The 19,775-nt window shown below is 38.4% G+C and overlaps 1 protein-coding gene across 5 annotated transcripts in view; it reads left to right on the top strand.

Moving 5' to 3' along the window:
- CTNND2 (catenin delta 2) overlaps positions 1–19,775 on the top strand; it is an 887,227-nt gene that overhangs the window by 323,227 nt on the left and 544,225 nt on the right. For all 5 annotated transcript variants that reach the window (XM_032415368.1, XM_032415365.1, XM_032415366.1 and 2 more), the window contains one exon: positions 7,238–7,350. In XM_032415368.1, coding sequence (XP_032271259.1) covers positions 7,238–7,350 — 113 coding nt within the window. The remainder of the gene's footprint in view (positions 1–7,237; positions 7,351–19,775) is intronic.

Genomic DNA, 19,775 nt, shown 5'->3' with positions numbered 1-19,775 from the left:
AATTTTATTTAAGCATAATTGATATAAAAAACTGCCTATTTTTAATAAACACAATTTGATGAGTTTGAACATACGCATATACCCACGACATCATCACCAAAATAAAGGTAATAAACATATCCATCACCTCCAAAACTTTGGGTCCCTTTTATTTATTTATTCATTTTTTGGTGATAAGAACACCTAATATGAGATATAACATCTTAACAAATTTTTAAGTGCACAACACTCTGTTGTTAACTACAGGCACCATGTTGTATCACTAGAACTTGTTCATACTGTGTAACTGAAACTTTATACCTGTTGAACAACTCCCCCCACTCCCTAGCCTCTGGCAACCACCATTCTGTTTTCTGCTTGACTCTTTCACATACCTTATATAAATGCAGTCTTGTGCTTTTTCTCCTCTGTACCTGACCTCTTTGACTTAGTAGAATGTCTTCCAGGTCTATCCATCTTGTCGCAAATGTTGCAAATTCCTTCTTTTCCAATGGTAAATATTATTCCATTTTAAGAATCTACCATATTTTCCTTATCCAGCTGTCTGTTGTACATTTAAGTAGTTTGCCTGTGTTGGCTATTGTGAATAGTGCTGCAAAAGGAGTGCGTGGGTGGCTCAGTCAGTTAAGTGTCTGACTCTTGATTTTGGCTCAGTTCATAATCTCAGGCTTGTGACATCAAGTCCCACGTTGGGCACTGCACTGGGCGTGACACCTGCTTGGAGTTCTCTCTTTCCCTCTCCCTCTGTCACCCCCTCCCCTGCCTGTCCCTCCTAAAAAAAAAAAAAAAATAGTGCTGCAATGAAAATGAGTGCAGATATCTCTCTTAGATCCTGATTTTAGTTCTTTTGGATATTTACCCAGGAGTGGGATTCCTAGATCATATGGTAATTCTATTTTTAATATTTTAAGGAATCTCCATACTGGTTTACAAAGGGGCTGAACCAATTTACATCCATACCAATAGCATATAGGCATTTGATTTCTCTACATCCTTGCCAATACTTGTTATCTTTTGTTTTCTTTGAGAATAGCCATTCTAACAGGGGTGCGGTGATATCTCATTATGGTTTTGATTTATATTTCCTTGATTAGTGATATTGAGCACCTTTTTATATACCTGTTGGCCATTCCTATGTCTTATTTAGAGAAATGTCAATGCAAGTACTTTGTCCCCCCCACTTTTTTTTTTACTGAATTGTATGAGCTCCTTATGTATTTTGGAAATTAACACCTTTAAATATTTTCTCCCATTCTGTAGGTTGCCTTTTCAGTCTGTTGGCTATTTCCTCTGCCAGAAGGAAAGGAAGCTTTTTAGTTTGATGTAATCCTGCTTGTCTGTTTTTGCTTTTGTTTCCTGTACTTTTGGTTTCATCACTTTTTAGAGCCTGGTTTACATCACCACTTCTACACTGAAACTGCCCAGGAGAAGACCGTGCTAGTGGTCTTTGTCCCACCATTATTCTCCTGTTTATTTATTTACTTTGGCTTCTTTTGTTCCATCTACACTCCAAAACCAAAACCTTCAAAGATCTTTCCTCACTCTTCTTTTTTCTTTTTTTCTTTTTTTTTTTAGGATTTATTTATTTATTTATTTGAAAGAGAACACACGTGCAGTGGGGGAGGAGCAGAGGGAGAGGGAGGTAGAATCTCAAGCAGACTGCACACTGAGCACAGAGCTGGCGCGGGGCTCGATCTCATGACCCTGAGATCATGACTTGAGCTGAAACCAAGAGTCAGACGCCCAACCGACTGCGCCACCCAGGCACCCCTTTCTTCACTCATCTTTCCTTAAAGTCTCTCCTTCACTGAATTAATTTAATAACACATATTCACTTTCAACCAGTATTACAAATTTCACTAAATATATCCACATACTTTTATTTTTCCGGTTGATTTCTTGGGTACTCACTTGGCCTTATTAGCAACATTTCTCTCATGAATGCTCTTCTACCTCAAAGTCTCTAAGAAACCCAGGGAGTTATTCAATCCTGAGAGGTCTGTCATCCCTCCAAACGTCAAACTGAGTTAGAACTGGAGAATGTCGTCTTTCCACCTACACCACAGTTTAAGTAGCCCCAGTGGAGTGGAAGCTCATTCATTGTTGTGATGATGCCCTAGATGATTCTGTGGATGCTATTAGGCCATACACGTCTCTTGAGTTTAAGAACAGTTGCAGCTCTTCTAGTTACCAATTCTGAGGTCAGTTTCCAATTCCAGGCATAAAAACCATACTAGACCCAGCTTAGGTCCTGAGAGTTCCCATCCCCAGTGATATGCTATGGCGAGATCAGCCCTCCCCATGAGCTTTTAGGCCCTTGAGTTGGGGTAAAGTAGGAAATGACTGTAATGTGAGAAAAAACAGAAGGCATTTCAGAACCTGGTCTCTAGAGTTCAAAGAAATAAAAGTTATTTAAATAATGAGTCTTAATATGAGTATGAATGAAATTCATAGTTTATATTGGCATCACAGGCGCTCTATGTTAATGGACTTCGGGGGCCTCTAAAACAAAAGAATTGAAAATACAGGGAAGATTTAGTCCATCCAATATTCATTAGCTTCTTTAAAGTTACCCCTTCTCTATGCCCAGATCTCTTAAACAACATCCTTTATCTCATTCTCTTTGCTGCTTTTGAAGGAAGAATTTCTTTTTTGGCCGAGGCTAAGACTTAAATCTTAATTAACATTTTTGTAAAGTAGGGAAAAATAACCCAACAGAACCTAGGAAACAGCAGTGTTATGACACAAGGCAATGCATGTAAAGCACTTAGCTCCGTGCAGACACATATGTTTAACAGATATTTATTGAGCACCTACTATGTGCCAGGACTGCTCTAGACACTAGCTACATTGGCAACACAGCAGGAAAAATTTCTGCCTTATATATGGTCCTAGAAGTTAAGCACTCAGTAGTAAGTACTCAATAAAAAATTGTTTCCAATTTTATTTTTATGTTTTGTGTTGTTATAGTAATAAAACACAGGATTTTAGATGAAGAGAAACTTCCTTGCTCCTTGAGGACCTTGACATTTACTATGTATTCCATAGCAAAGCACAGGGGAAAATTCACTTAATTACTTTCTTGGTTCATATACACAATGACAAAGTAAACATTTATTCAATGGACATTTTAAAAAGGCAACATATTGATAACCATTTCCTTAATAGAGAAGATGTCAGTTCAGTTAAAAAGTCATCATGTAAATAAAACAAACAAGTCACCCAAAGGTAGTCGTTTGTTTTTAATCCTATAATAGTGAACAACATTGAAGATAACATGTAAAAACCTATGTATTTGCCTGGTTAGTAGTTCATTTAATATGAGTTTTTAAATATGGCAGAAAATATGCTTTTACACATCAAACACAGAGGAAAATTGTGAATTCTTAAAAATCTTCCAGATTTCAGCTAAGATAGAGTAACAGAGCCTGACAATACCCTCCCATCTGAAACAACAACACCTACAGACAATATGAAACACAGCTTTCAAGACTCTGAACTTTAAGCAGTGAAGAAAGGTAGTTCCTAAGAGATACAAAGCGAATAAGGTGGGCCTACAATTTCCCCAGCTACAACAGTGTGGAAAAGGGGACCCGCAGAGTCCAAGGGACTCGCTGCACTGGGGAGACAGCACTGACAGTCCAGGGAGGTAAGAGGGACTAGAATTTGTGGGGCAAAATAGAAGAAGGGTGATCACTGCTCAGAAGGAGAACCCTCGAGATCTACAGAGGATCCACTTGTGCTATTCAGTTGAGACCTGAGCAGCCTGTGTCTGTAAGGAAACCACCAGGGGGCAGGGAAAGAACCATTTGAAAGGATGGGAGGAAATAGTACCAACCTGGGGCCAGAAATATGTGCCCGCACCTACCAGCCAAACTGGGAAACCCCATAGTCCACTGGACATTGAGTACTTACAAAGGATCCACCTGGGTAATGTAGAATAATTAGCCCTGGACTAAATGCTGCTCTGCCTCCCCAAACAAATCTGAAATGCAAGACTCAAGCATATCAAATTGCATCCAAGCAACTGTGCCCCAGAACAGAGCTTAAAATATCTATAGGAATATGAAGATACCCAGAGGACAAATAAGGTAAAATTCAAAATGTTTTATGTTCAACCAAAGATCACCATACATGAGGAGGAGCAGAAACAGGGCCCGTACTGAGGGGAAAAATCAATCAGTTGAAACTGACCCAGATGCTAATAACATTAGCTAATCAGAACATTAAAACAGTTTTTATATGTGTATTCCCCGTGTTCATAAAGTTGGAGACATGGAAGATATAAAAGAGACCCAGGTGAAACTTCTAGAGATGTTTGATTCATCAGTGTCTGAGATAAAAATATACTCAACAGGATTAATTAGGTGGATTAGACATTGCAGAGAAGATTGATTAACTCGACACCAATGGACATTATTCAGAATGAAACACAGAGTGAGAAAAAAAGGACCTTAAAAATGGGAAAAGAATCCATGAGCTGTGGGGCTATTCCAAGTGGCCTAATAATATATGTAATTGTAGTCACTGAAGGAGGGGAGTTAGTGGGGAAAGGGGAAACAATTTGAGCAATTAATGACTAAAAGCTTTCCAGATTTGTAGGAAACTAAATCCACAGATCCAGGAAACCCAGTGAACCCCAAGCGTAAGAAACATGAGGAAAACTATAGCAAAGAACGTTATAATCAAGTTGTTCAGCACCAGTGATAAAGAGAAAATCTTAAAAGGAGGCAGAGAAAAAAAGACACTGTAGAGACAAATACATGAATACCATAGTTTTTTGTCAGAAACAGTGCAAACGAGAAGACAAAATGTCTTTCAAAAATGAGGGCAAAAGAGTGTTATTAGGCATGTAAAGCTGACAGAATTCATCACCAAAAGAAACATTAGGAAGTCTCTCAGGCAGAAGAATGATGCCAGATGGAAATACAGATCTACACAAAGTGATGAGGAGCACTGGAAATTGTGACTCTGTGTTTGGAAGACAGCTTGCATGAGAAAGTGTCTCCTGTCACCTCCCTCCATAACTCTGATGTGGAGGAAACATGCAGTGTGGCCACAGCCTTATTCGGGCACCCCCAAGGGCAGAAGCTTACGGTTTGTGAATCATGACCCAGACTGTGCACTGTCTCACTGTATTGGACTACTTACAACAGGCGCATATATGTGACTAATTAAAATACTTTTAGGTACTACACATAATGAATTTCCATCTACCATGAGGAATGCTATATGATCTTTAAATATTATGTTTTTAAGGTAATACCAATCCAAAAGTATAGCTTGGTTTTCTGTTATGACAGATTCGAGATAAAATATATTATAAAGCCTGGAAATGAAAATCTTCTAGAACTTGCATATTTTTTGTGGAAAGGAACTGCCCCCAAAAAAGCAGAACTTGCTGGGAGAAGAAACAGAGGTTAGGTGCACAACATGCATTCTGGTAGAGGTCTTGGTATTTGTTCCTTACAAATAATCTTTGCTGTCCTTCAGAATATGTAAGAATAAAGATGTGAGCTCCCACAACAACATGCTTCCTTAGTTTTATTTTTTATTTTTATTTTTTTTAAGATTTTATTTATTTGCCAGAGAGAGAGAGAAAGTGCACAAGCAGGGGGAGCAGCAGGCAGAGGGAGAAGCAGGCTCCCCGCTGAGCAAGGAGCCCGATGCTGGACTCGATCCTAGGACCTGGGATCATGACCTGAGCCAAAGGCAGACGCTTAACCGACTGAGCCACCCAGGCACCCCTCCTTAGTTTTAGAACTTTACAGGAAAAAGTTGAGCTCTCATTTGTAACATGTTTCTTTTTTTAAATATTTTATTTTGTGAGAGAGAGAGAGTGAGCAAGACAGAGAGAGAGCACAAGTGGGGGGAGGAGCAGAGGGAGAAGGAGAAGCTAACTCCTGGATGAGCAGAGAGCTTGAAGCTGGACTCCATCCTGGGTCTCCAGGATCATGACCTGAGCTAAAGGCAGGTGCTTAACTGACTGATCCACCCTGGCTCCCCTTGTAAAGTGTTTCTTACTTAGTTCCTCAAAATAATGTGAACAGAAAAGAAGTCTGCTCTTGTGGAAGAGAACAAGGGAAATTTTAATATATGTGGAGGACACACCAGGTCCTACTTTTGAAAAGTATCACCCGAGAGTGTCCCAGGGTAGCAAATAAACTCATCTTTCCTGAGAAGACAAATCTCTGCAATGTTGGGAGTTTTCATTCACCCACACTGACCTGTACTTTCAGTATTTTCCAGCATTTTTGTTTTCCCATACCCCAAACATAACTGTACAGATCATTTTTTTTTAAAGAAATCAAATGTAATTTGATTACATTGTAAAAACTTCTTCTGACATTTTTAGTTAAAATACAGGCTTTGCTATAATTACGTTTATTAAAAAACTTAAGTGCATGGAAAAATAAAACAGAAAGATTAAAATGTGGTACAAAAGTCCTATAATTGGAACAGCTAAGATACTTGACATACTGATTGAATTATTTTTCATTAAAGTTGATTCTTTAACAGTGGATTTCAGGCAGATTTGTAGAAGCATTCTTCATTGGTTTAATTGGTTTGGTTTTTTTTTTTTAAGGCGATACAGCAAATATCTCAAAGGATATTCACTTAGTAATTAGGCTGTAAAGGATCAGTATCATTCCCGTTCTGCTGGAATTTAAAGCCTACAGAAGTATAAGTTTAAGCGTTATTTCTTGTCAGTCTACAATATGTAATAAGTAATGTTAGGCTCGAATTAGTAGAGAGAGGCAGCTAGAAGGTCGATAGGGAATAAACACAGTACTCCACATGATAAAAAAACTGTTTCTTATAACGTTTTACTGAATGGTACAATTTTAATGGCAGGAGAATTTAATATCCGTTGGGTGCTGGCCATCTGCCAAACAATAGCCAAGGCTAATTTTTCATGGTCAGTGTCCCATTGAGTCCTCACCCCGACTTTAGGAAATAAGTATTGTCAACCCATTTTACATATGATGAAGTTGATATTTAGAAAGATTAAATAACTTACACAGGCCCTGCATCCAGCAGGCCCCAGGACTATGGTACATACTCAGGTCTGTCTGAACTGCAAATCCTTCTTTGATTTCACGACATCCCCTGCTTCTCAAATTTGACATCTTGGCACATCGCATTTTTTTCCCGTTGACCATCGCGTGTCATTTTGATGTAAATTCCACTTTGCAAATAGATGATAGAATTAATCTTTTTGGTGGCTTTCTTTCAGGAATTACAGTTTGAGAGACTGACCCGAGAGCTGGAGGCAGAACGCCAGATCGTCGCCAGCCAACTGGAGCGATGCAAGCTTGGATCAGAGACGGGCAGCATGAGCAGCATCAGGTACCGGGCACACTGCCTCCTTACACTTCTGTGCTTGGAGCTGCCAGGGAAAGTAAATCGTGCTGTTTATCTTCTCCTTACAAACCTGGCAGTGCATTTGGAACATTCATTGAGACGTTGGAAGGGAATTGTAACCAATCTGATTTAAGATGTTCAAAAGGTGTCCGAAATGGCCTGGTTTGTACTTGAAACTCTTTTTAACAAAATTAACACCTGCCCCGAATGCAAATTATGCATAATTTTACACAAAGGAAGGCTTTGCATTGAGTCAACTCACGGAAATCAGGAGATGCCATATCAAAGCTGCTTCTCTGCTTTGGTTCTTTATTTCTAAATGAGCCAGAGTTGCAGGTTCCTGAAATGAAAGAGAGAACATTTCGATGTCACCTGTCTTGTTTGCTAACGTACGATGCTGAGTTGCAAAATGGCACTGCAGATACCCACCACGCATGCAATCCTCCTGTGTAAAAATATTTCGAATTCAGAGATAGAGTAATTATTCAATTAGGGGTTGGTTTGAGGTTCTGAAATGTTTAAAAACAAAACACAATCACTTGACCACAAAATAAATTATCGACCCTAGGACCATGTTTTCATGTTTAAAAATGTGTGTGTGTGTGTGTGTGTGTGTGTGTATGTGTGTGTGTGCATATGAGTATGTGATGTGTGTGTGTGAAAGAAACAAAGTTACGCAAGACAACTTCCATTTCTCAGTAATGCATTGTATCTCCCTGTTATCTTGTTCTACAATGTGTTTCTGAGATTCTACTTCTTTAGGGAGGTGTCTTAGTTAAAGAAACAGTTGCTGTGTCAAGTCAACTCCAGCATTACAGTGACTTAATACAATAGCTGTTTGTGTCTCATTCATTCAACAGATAGAGGCAGTGGATGGTCGTCAGGGGGCGGCTTCTCTGCTTTCCCTCCTACGGTTATTAAGGACCCAGCTTCTCTCTTAAGAGCTGTGCCATCCCCGATGACCTCATTGTCAATTGCGTTGTCAATTGCACAGTCTGTTGGTGAAAACCAGTCACATGGCCTCTTGTAGATGGAAGTCAGGCGGGGATTCCTCTTCCTGGAGTCTACAGCCACCTGCTGTGACAAAAGAATTAAAACGTCCTTGTACCTATTGCTCTAAAATCCTTTATCATTGTAAGAGTACATCTGTAGTCAGAATGTTTCCTATTCCAGTCACTTGCCATCAGTCTTTTAACATTGTTCTTTTTTTTTTTTCTTTAACAATGGTAAATCTACATGGATATCATTGTACTCTTGTTAGGCTAGCTTACTTGGATGGAATATCACTTTCTATTGCAAAACATTATTTTGGACCTGTGGAAGCATATCCACCTCTGCATCCAAATACCTAGGTTATAAGTAGCTGCAAATAGGTACATTGTGATTCCTCAAACAGACTTGCCAAACACCCAAATTAACCAAAGCAGAAAGGACAAAAAAAAAAAAAAGTGAATTGTGTTTACATGAAATTGTTTTCAGAAGGTTGACTAGTTGAAGATGGTGAGACTAAGAAGATGGTGAGACTAAGGCAAGGAGAAAAATAAGGTTTAGAAATGTGTATTTGATTCAGTACATGTGGTTGTACATATTTGAAGAGCTTTTTTTTCCTTCACATTTTTATTTAAATTCTAGTCAGTTAACATATACTGGTTTCAGGAGTAGAATTAGTGATTCATCACTTACATATAACACCTAGTGCTCATCACAAGTGCCCTCCTTTATTATATGTTGGCTAATTGAACATAATTGTTTTTTGAAGAAAAAGTATTAAGAATTTATAATAACAAAATTACAACCACATTTTGGAAGAAAAATAGTATGCAAATTGGGTCTTGAATTCTTCTGTACTCCAAGGCACAGATTATACATCTTTTTTTTTTTTTCCCCATCTGATTCTTTTTTTTTATTTGAAGAACTTTTGGTTAAAGGTGGGTTTTTTTGCTATTTCCCGAGAAGCTAAGACTGTCAGCTTCCTAGGTCCATACACACCACTGAATTGACATCTGTTTTGCCTTGAAACCCACTGATTCACTGTTTATCAGATTACCTTTTCAATTCATATTTCTACTTTGCTGTGTGATATTTTTGCGTACTATACATCTTTTATTTCATTTCATCCCCTCCCCAGCCCCTCGTAGGCACAGGTCTAGGGGACCATGTTGTATCCTGTGCCTCAATTCCCAACTTCTGAGTGGATCAGAAACAGATAATCTGATTCACCCAGTGACCGACCTGTAAGAAACTGGTCTTACTCTTGCGAACGTGAAGAAAGTGTCCTAAGATCGGTGACATCTGATGGTAGGCGGGGCGTGGGGGCTGTGTGGCTTATGTGCCAGCGGAGGGATCTGTGGTGACAGAAAGTAGTCCGGCAGAGAGGCCATGTTGTTCCCGAAGGGCAGACAAGCCTGCTCACTTACCGTGAGGCCCGGCTGCATTTCAGAGGTTGTTATCTATGAGACTGCCTTCTCAATTCTTAAAAACTTTCCTCCTCCCTCATTTGATTTGATTGAATTGATTTCTTTTCTTAGGTCCAAAGTATCTTCAATGGAACACATGTTGAACTACTGAAGTAGACAGAAAAATTATCGCCTGACAACTTTTGATTCTTTATACTATATCCTCTATCCCTGGCTCTCAGCCCGTGATACACAATCAATAATCCTGTGTAAAAAAATGTACTAAATGCTAGTGTTAAGTGCAGATGACACTACCTAATTATTTCTCTTTGCTATACAGCTATATAATGTCAGTTTTCATTAAGCCTGATTATTTTGTATATTGGAAATCTCTAATGTATGAATCTGCACTTGAATAATACGAGCAATTTACTGATAATTCACTGGAGGAAAGTCTAATACATAGCTTCCACTGTTCCTTTTTTTTATCATAACCTAGTTGTTTTCTCAGCTTCAGAAATGTTCCTTTGGAAATTCAAGTCTTTATTAAGCACGGTAGACTAACCTAGTTAGCACATCAAAAAGAATATTTTTAAAAATTTTAAAAATAGAATATGAACAATTTTTTGAAAAAGGAGAACAGGTAAAGAAGTCTTTGATAATGTAGATGTTGTTTCCTACTTAGGGATACTAGGGAGGGGTAAGAGAGCTTCTTAGAGGAAATAAAACAAAATCAAGTATCTTTCAGACTTTTTATGTAAGTGGTAAAAATGACTAGTAAATAGAGTTTGGTGTTTCCCTGCCTTTTATTGATGATAGGAAATTCTCCATCTGATTCCTAAGACCTTCTTCCTGGTCATCACATTGACAGTTGAAACTCTTTGAAAAACTATTAGTATGCATTTGTAATAGTCAACATTATAATAGTCAAAGGACACACGTGAGGACACTGAGAAGTTGGAGAAGGGGATGCTGGAGCTATCTGTTGTTGTAGCTCGTCAGCTCCTGCATCCTTTCAGCCATGGCATAAGTAGCTGCAAATAGGAACGTGGTGATCTCTCCAACTCTTCACAGACTTTGCTAAACATCCACATGGGTACTGAAGCTTCCAGAATTCAGATCAATGAGCTGTTAAGTGTTATTATTCTTCTACAGAGGAATTATTGGTGCTTTTTACTGCAACTCTAGATCCACCATGTACCTTATATCCTTCCTATCTTGGTTTTCCTCACTGTTTCCAGCCCAGTCCTTTCCAAGCTGTTGGAACCTGCTCCCTTCCCACTAGAAAGTTTGGTTCCATCCTTTCTCCCTGATTCCTCAGACCAGCCAGACCTGAGTCAGGTACATTACTTATACAGATGACCTTTATTTAGGGTCATGATCAGATTCCCCTTGCTAGTAGCTCACTCTCTCCCCCTGGCCAGCTGTGATTACTTGGCTCATGCCCGTCCCTCAGTTCTCGGCCCGTCCATGAACGTGGTCTGGCAGCCCTATGAGCCATCCATTCCCTATGAGGCTGGGGACCATGCATTGCTCTTCTCAGTCCCATGGTCTGAGGACTTGCATATGCCTATGCCCTTGCCATATTCTCCACAGACTCTAGTAACAACATTCTGGCTCATCCTTCTGCCTGCATTCTGCCCAAATCTGTTCCCCATGTGGGGTGTGACTGAGCTGCATAATACATAGACCAGAACCATGTCCTTGAAGGACTCTTTCCCACTTCCATAAACACACCACTGTTTCCCATCTCAGGGCTCTGACCATGTGATCTCTTCTATCTAGAATGTCTACCTTCTTTCACTTGGTCACCTCCTCCTATGGATGCAGTTACCCGGCCAGGGCTCCCATCCTTCTGAATGTCTTCTTGATCAGTCCAAATTGGACCAGGTGTCCCCTGCTTGTGGGTCATTAGAACTTAAAAAAGCATTGGGGATGAGACTCTATTGACACTTCTAGGAGTTTCCCTGCCACGGAATGTTTAACCTTCACTCAAAGAATGTGTGGGGATTTTCTTGAGTGTTACTGAAAATTTAAGGACATCAAAATAGATGACTAATCATATTGCTGATTCCGATGGGGAGCAGGGACCCAATGGGAGAGATCTTGAGCTCAAATCACAATTGGACCTATCTTACGGATTCTTCTTAAAAGAAACCTGACTCTTGGAAACCATGATGATGATGATAATGACGATGATGATGATGATTTATAACAATGGTCTAGAGCTCAGAAACAAAGGAAGTCAAAAATCCAAAGCTAGAGAGATTTGACATGTAAGAAATTCTCCATTACGGGTTTTAAAGATGGAGGAGCTAAGTGACTAGCAATGCACATGGCTTCTAGCTGCTAAGAATGATACCTGACTGACAGTCAGCAAGAAGAAGAGGATCTCAGTGCTATAACCAAAAGGAGTCGAATTCAGCTCATAGCCTGAGAACTTGAAGCAGATTATTCCCTAGAACCTCAACAAAGGAAAGTAGCCAACAGAAACTCAGATGATAACCTTATATGACCCTGAACAGAGAACCCAACCATGCCACACACCTGAATTTTACAAAACTTACAAAACTGTTAGTTAAAAAAAAAGGACATTGTTTTAAACTGCTCAGTTGGGGATAATCGGTTATGCAGTAATAGAAAAATGTATACAATGCTTTTCAATTGGTTGTGCTAGATATATATTACAATAAGCTGAACTATGAATGTTTTTAGAAAAAATGAATCTTATTTTGTTAACATCAATATTTCATTCAAAAGTTTAATGTGTATAGCCCATTTTATTTTGTATGCATGTATGTATGCATTTGGATTCACATGTCAAAATAATCTGGGCTTTGATTCTAAGAAGTAGAGGTGTTTGAATGTGGAGTAGGGTCATTATTTACTGTGGAATAGGACTACCAAATAAAGGAATCATCTTTAGCCTCACCATTTTTATAATATAGATACCCAAGACTCTGATTAGAGTTATATATATTTAAGACAAACATAATATATATAAAAATTGCTTGCTGCATATAAGAAGATGCTCTCTCTTCCCCGCAGATGAACTTTTGAATTTCTTGCAAACAAGTTTTCACGAAAGCCTGCCATTTTTTGGAGAGTAGATGCAAAAGGAATTAATGTTGTACATGTTACCAAAGGTCATTCTCTTTATTAACTAAATTCTGTGAGCTGAAATGCCAACAATTCTATAAATGGAGTCTAAAAATCTTGTCCACACTTACAAAGAAGTCAGGCTTATTTTAGAGAAAATGCTGATTTCTGATTAAATTAGTTAGAGGTGAAGAAACATCAGTCAAGTACTCACATACTTTTTGTCAGAATGAAATATATTTATTTAAAAGCATGATCACTAAACTTTCTTAAGGAAATAAATCACGTACGAATATAATTATGAGTAAAACGTGCATTTTTTCACTATCGTGCAGGATATGATATTTAAACAAGTAGTTACATTTATTGTTTTAAGATAAAGAAGGAATAAATTTGCCAAAGTATTTCATTTTGGAAATCACATAGCTTAAATAATTAAATAATTACTTTAAAATGTTTTACAAATGAATTCTTTTATTATGTAGATATTTCTACACATACACACATTCCCAAATGAAGTCATTTAGCCCAAGGTAAAAATCACTCAAAGCCATAGAATTCTAGATTCTTACTGCTAGTGAATACATGTTTGCTTGGGGGGGGGGGGGGGGGGGTGGATAATAATATTGAATCAGTTTTAATTGTTTATTTTTAGAATTTTATTTTTTCATTAAATACCATTATTATTAGTTTCCAGACTAGGAAATAAGCATTTCTCACATGGCTGAAGTACAACTCCTCCAGTAAAGCCTAGCGATTTATTTGAACATGGCATTTAATTTATTGAGTTGGTAATCAGAATTAATATTGCAGTGATATTTTCTAATTTTTTTAGAATGTCTTCTTCATATAAAAACAGAAAAAAAAACAAATTCAGGGACTATAGACATATTTTTGAGGTTTTTCTTTTTCATTGCTAATTTCTTAAAAAAAATAAAAGTGTTTCTCTGTTTCCTTCCAAACTAAATTCCAGAGCAGAAATCTACCTCGAAAATGCTCCCAATTTTCTCAAGTCCCTTTGTGAACTCTTGTTCTTTTCTTAATCCCTGTACTACCATCTTTCCTCTTACCTATTTTTTCCCCATTTTCCTAGCCTTTCCTTTTAATGCTAACATTATTCCTTTAGGATTTCCTATTATAGTCTCTTTTTTTCCTACATAAATTAAGAAGAATATTCTAGACTACTTTCTGGGCCCTCAAGAATCACCTCCATGCAGTACCATCACATTTCTGCTCACGTCTCTACTCCAGAAAGAGTGGGAACACTTATAGTTGTTGCTGGTTTAAAGAGGCAGCTCTCTGAGCCTTTCCCATCTTGCCTAGAGTCCAAGTCCACTGTGCTGAGCCACCTCTAGATAGTACTCTAGTGTCCTGTGAATTCCTGATCCTTTAAGACAATTTACAACGTGGATTAAAGCTGCTACCTCCTCCTCGCCTGCACTGAGACTTTGCTGAGCCTTCTCAGCCACTAGAAGTAGAAGTAGGTGCTGTACTAGCCTCTAAGTAATTCCTGAAGGGCAGGGACTAGGAGGATATGCCAAAGTCTTGGCCAGCATGTGATAACTGGTCAGTCAGTACTGAATGTAGAAATGAATGAGTGGATATGTCGTATTTCTCTTACTGTTCTTATTTTCATTGCTCTTGTTTTGGAAAAAGCACCAGTCTTATTAATCTATTATAAGGATTTCTATTTCTATATATTCCAGAATATATACATATATATCACACATCAAATGGTTTATATTATCCTGACCTTACCAGATCAGAATATCATAGAATATCACATTTCAATATTCATTCTAGTTAGTTTTCACATTAAAACAGTACTCCGTATTCTAGAGCCCCGTTGGTTTGATGTACGCTAGGCATGGTGTTAGGGTTGACTTAGTCTCATCCTTTTACTCTGATCTCAGGAAGATGATGGTAACAGTGATAACTTTATTAATATTAATGGTAGTATTTGTTGAGCAATTCATATAGACCAGGCATGGAAATGATTTATGTAGATCATGCTATTTACTTTGAGTTAACCGTATGAGGTAAGTCTTTATTATGTCATTTTGTAGATAACAACACTGAGATTCAGAGAGGGAAATTCGCTTTCCCAACATCCAACAGTTAGGACCAGGCACTGACTTTTAAACCCAGGTATCTTTACTCCCCAAGTACACATGTTAATACACCTTGCTGTTATTCAGTCTTAAATTACATTGTAAATTACATATGTTATAAATAGCTATCTAAATGTCTCCAGTCCATTTTCATGCTAGTGATACAAACGTTTTGGATGGATTTTGTGCTCATTTTTTCTCTATCCCCACCCCCACCCCAGTGATTACAGCTATTTTGAATTCCTTCATTTGAAATATATTTGAGATTCATTCTTACAGAAATGAGGTGTAAAGAGTGTTCATCGCATGTGTTATTATTGCTTTTAATTATATCCAGACTGTTCAGCATTCTCTTGCAAATTACCAGTGGACAAATTATACTAATATTTATGTTTATAAAATGCCAGTTATATAGTCGTAGTCTTTCAGGCTACTCTAGCAGAATACCATAGATTGAGTAGCTTACAAACAACATAAATTTATTTCTCATTCTTCTGGAGCTGGGAAATCCAAGGTCAAGGGCACTAGCAAATTTGGTATCTGAATAGGACTTGCCTCTTGGTTCACAGGCAGCTTTCTTTGTGCTGTGTCCTCATTTGGCGTAAGGGGTGGGGGAGCTCTCTGAGGCCTCCTTTATAAAGGCAGGAATTCCATTCATGAAAGCTCCACCCTCATAACCTAATCACATCCCAGAGGCCCCACCTCCAAATACCATCACGGAGAGGATTAGATTTCAACATAAAACATGAAATTGGGAGGGACACAAACATTCAGTCTATAGCACATATTAAACACGGTTTTCTAGATTTCTGTAGGATAGCAAATAGCTATCCTGAGGATTTGACGTAAGTCCTAAAAACGGTTCAGTACATAATAATTGTAATTATTTACTATATTTCTTACAGCAACTACCATATTTAACACTTTCTAATCAGTTTTGAAGCCTGACTTCTTTCCAAAATGACGTACTGAAAAACTAATATTAACTTTACACCTAAAAACAATATACCAGGAGCGCCTGGGTGGCTCAGTTGGTTAAGCATCTGGCTTTGGATTAGGTCATGATCCTGGGGTCCTGGGGTCCTGGGGTTGGGCTCCCTGCTCAGTGGGGACTCTGCTTCTGCCTCTCCCTCTGCCCTTCCCCCCCCACCCATGCTCTCTCTCTCCCTCTCAAATAAATAAAATCTTTTAAAAAAATAAAACAAAAACAATATACCAAATTGTATTTAGAGGCTTTGCACTGTAAAAGATGTTTTGGGAAAACTAACTAATTTTAAAATTTAAAATTCTGATTGGTATAGAACTGAAAATCTTTATAAATTTAGTCTAGAATATTCTTTGTATTTTCTGTCATCCTTAGCATTTTTTTAACTCATGGATCTGAAAGGTGCAATTGGTAGTTTCATAGGTGAGAGCTATATTTCATCATTGTGTTTTTAGATATTGCCTGGGTTTGCTAATTTCCCTGAATTTCACTTTTTAAAAAATCTATAGTAGTGGGGCTAATGCTTTTCTGTAATTTTGGGAAGGTTAAATGAGACATGTAAGTAAAGCACACATCACCTCGCACATCGTCACTAGCAAATCCTATATATTTTTCCCTCTTGATGAATAAACACATAATCTTTTTGTTGAGTCTCTTTCCTAATTTTTCTACCAAAGCTAATAGAATGGTTCCTCTCAGGATGGGCTAAAGCGACGTGTCAGGGTAGCACCACATTTGTCTCCTTCATTTTATAGACTAGACAGCCACACAGAGATTGACATGATGGAGTGGAAGACACGTTTCACATGGCACACCTTACTATGTCTCTCTTTGGATATTGTGTGGTTGTAAAATGAAGAGCACTAATGCAGTGGTAACACGTGTGGCAGGAAATGTTCAATAAGTTAAGACCTAGAAGCCAGTGGCTCTTTGAATGGATAATTTTCAGACCAGGAGCAACAAGAGATGAATGCATTGACCAAAATATGCAAGCTCATTACTTTCTCTGGTTGTGTAAATACGATGAGAAGTAGAAGTGCCCATTGACGAAGGCATTGCTGGGTCCTTCTGCCTTTGCTCAGATGCTGAGTGTTCAAGAGCTTTTACCAACTTTTTTTTGTTTATATTTGTTCATGCTCTTTTCAGAGGATTGGCAACCAGGGATATTTCAGGGGGCAAAATAACAATGAGCGTTCGATTCACTTAAGAAGAAAGAAGTTCCGTGGTCATCACTGGGATGGCAGCAGCTCACTGCACACCATGAACATTGTATGTCCAAATTATTAGGATGGAAAGGCAGTGAGGAGATAGCAGGAAAAACGTTGTAGTGTGTGTTTGAGGAGATCAATGGTCTTGGCACCAACACACTCAAGAGTTGCCTTGGGGCAAGTCGTTTGGGCTTTCTGGACCTCTGTTTCCTCACCTGTAAAATAGAAACATTGAGTTTTTCCCTCCTCTTCGCTCCTTTGCTCTTCATCCCATGGGCACCTTTCACTGTGGGCAGTGAGTCACATCGGACTATTTTAAGATGGTAACATTATGTGAACTTGAATAACTGATCGTGTTAAGAAATGAGGATAGCAAGATGTTGCCAGATAGATTTGGTGATTCAGAGGAAGGCAGATAGATGTCTGTATATTCGTGTAAATAGTTTTTTCATTATAAGACGCTCCAGTTAGGCCAAAGCATGGATTTTATATTTGGCAAATCACAGTCTAAAAGAAATTTGTACGTTTATAATGTATAAACTGCCTCAGATGCTCTCAATGTTTTCTAGTTTGGCTAAAATCTAAGGTGAAGCTAGGGAACTAGAACAGAGTGTCTCACACTGAGAGGTCATGAGGAGTGGGCCTTTTAAGAAATAATCATTGGTTCCATAAAAAAAAAAAAAAAGCAAAAAAAAAGCTTATGGGGTAATTCTAAGGGCCTAACAGGTTAGTAGGCGCTCCTTGTGCTTCAAATATGAATATGACAAAGCTCCTGGCTTCCAGGGGTTTACTCTCAAATACAGAGAGCGGCATAAAAGCAGGTGAAACATGATAAGATATGTTGGTGCTATGAAGAGAACAGGAGGTGGCAGTGGGGATAATTTTACAGTGTAGGAAGGATGGGAAACATTGGCTGGAAATAAGATGGGATAAAGGCACTGCTCAGAGATAAAGTACAAAGTCAGGAGGACAAGGGTGTGAACTTGGAATCCGTGTGGTTGGAATAGGGAACCCATGGCGTAGATGGGTGTTGGATGAGGGTGCAGAGTGACATGACCATTCTCTGCGTGGTCATATAGGTCAGGATAGCGACTTTGGGTTTGTTGAGTTGTCACTAGAACATGAAAGACAGCTTTGTCCAAGGAAGTGATGGCATACTCTCTGGTTCTACCAGCTGCGTGGAGAATGGGTTGAAGCCTGTGGAGGCTGGGACAGCAGCACGAGTTAGAGATGACGTGTCCAGGAGAGAAGTCACAAAATGTAGTCCAAGGTCACGAGCATGTATAGCGATGTCAGAGTTGGGAGGCTCTGCAGACTCATTTGTGTCAAAGGAGACAGAATAGAATTGTGAAATTACTATTATTTTTTTTTAAGTGTAAACATTTGGTAGGCTAAACCAACGCTGAGCTTAGCTTCTATTGCAAGCATTGCCCATTTTCAACAAGGAATCTTTGATTTTTTTATTTCATGGAATGTGAATGTATTCTAATTCCCCTTTATCCAGGAGACACTATCATAGAATTTTAAATTTAAGGGATTGCTGTGTTAGCAGCGGGCAGCAAAGATGTTGCCTATTTGTTGACAGGAAAGCTGCATTCATAAGCTCGTCTTCTCAAACATCTGTGTAGTTAGTACCTCAAGAGCTGAGGAAGTTTAAAAATTGTCACACATTGTTGCTTGGTCTTATGCCCTTATTTGAGAATGTAACTCTCAGCAAGATTTTATTGAAAAGATCTGTCTAAGGAATTGACTGCCATCTTTACTCAAAATTTAGCAATTAACCTTTTCTCTCTAATGTGTGAATGATGGGATCCACCTGTTGAGACCCTGTCGTTTTGACACTCTTCATTTAAGGTAAAGAGTTTCATTCTGTCTTTTGAAACTCATGTGTTCCTGTCATTTAATAAATGCCCAACAAACTGAAGCTCTAATTTAAGCGTGGCATAGGGTGGTGGTTCACGCCATGGAGTTTGGAACCAGTAAGTGTTGGATTTGGATCTCAGCTCTGCATATTGCGACCCATGTGACATTGGGAAATGTCCTCTAGATGCTCCATTTATCTATATGTAAATTGGGGAGAATAATACTTAGAATCTTGTATTTCAAGATAGTGGCGTATATGGGTATAATGAAATATATGATATATACAGTTGGAGAATATGTGGTATTTTTATGTGCATGACTTAAAGAATGCCACAATTTCTCTCATAGAAATTGACCAATAGTTGATGGAGACTCTTCTTGTCTCTTCCTTTATTACCTCTCTCACTATCTCAGAGAGAAACACTCGACTGAATTTTGTGTTTATTCATTCCCTTGGATTTCTTTATATTTTCCCATGTGTATGCATCCAAATATGCAAAATATTATTTAGCTTGCTTGTTTTTGATTCTTCCATAAGTATATTATGTGTTTTTTGCAACTTGCCTTTTTTTACTCAACTGTTGTTCAGCTTTATCCATGTTGATATGGGTGCTTGTGATTTATACACTGTTTTCACTGATACCTCCTAATTCATCATATGATTATGCCATAATTCATTTATCCTTTCTCTTGAGGAGAACATTTGTAGAGTTTGCGGGTTTTGCTTTTAGAAACATATGGCTTGGTA

The sequence above is a fragment of the Phoca vitulina genome, unplaced genomic scaffold, assembly GCF_004348235.1.
Source record: "Phoca vitulina isolate PV1807 unplaced genomic scaffold, GSC_HSeal_1.0 scaffold17, whole genome shotgun sequence".
In the NCBI taxonomy this organism is placed as follows: Eukaryota; Metazoa; Chordata; class Mammalia; order Carnivora; family Phocidae; genus Phoca; species Phoca vitulina.
This window is presented reverse-complemented; position numbering and strand designations above follow the sequence as displayed.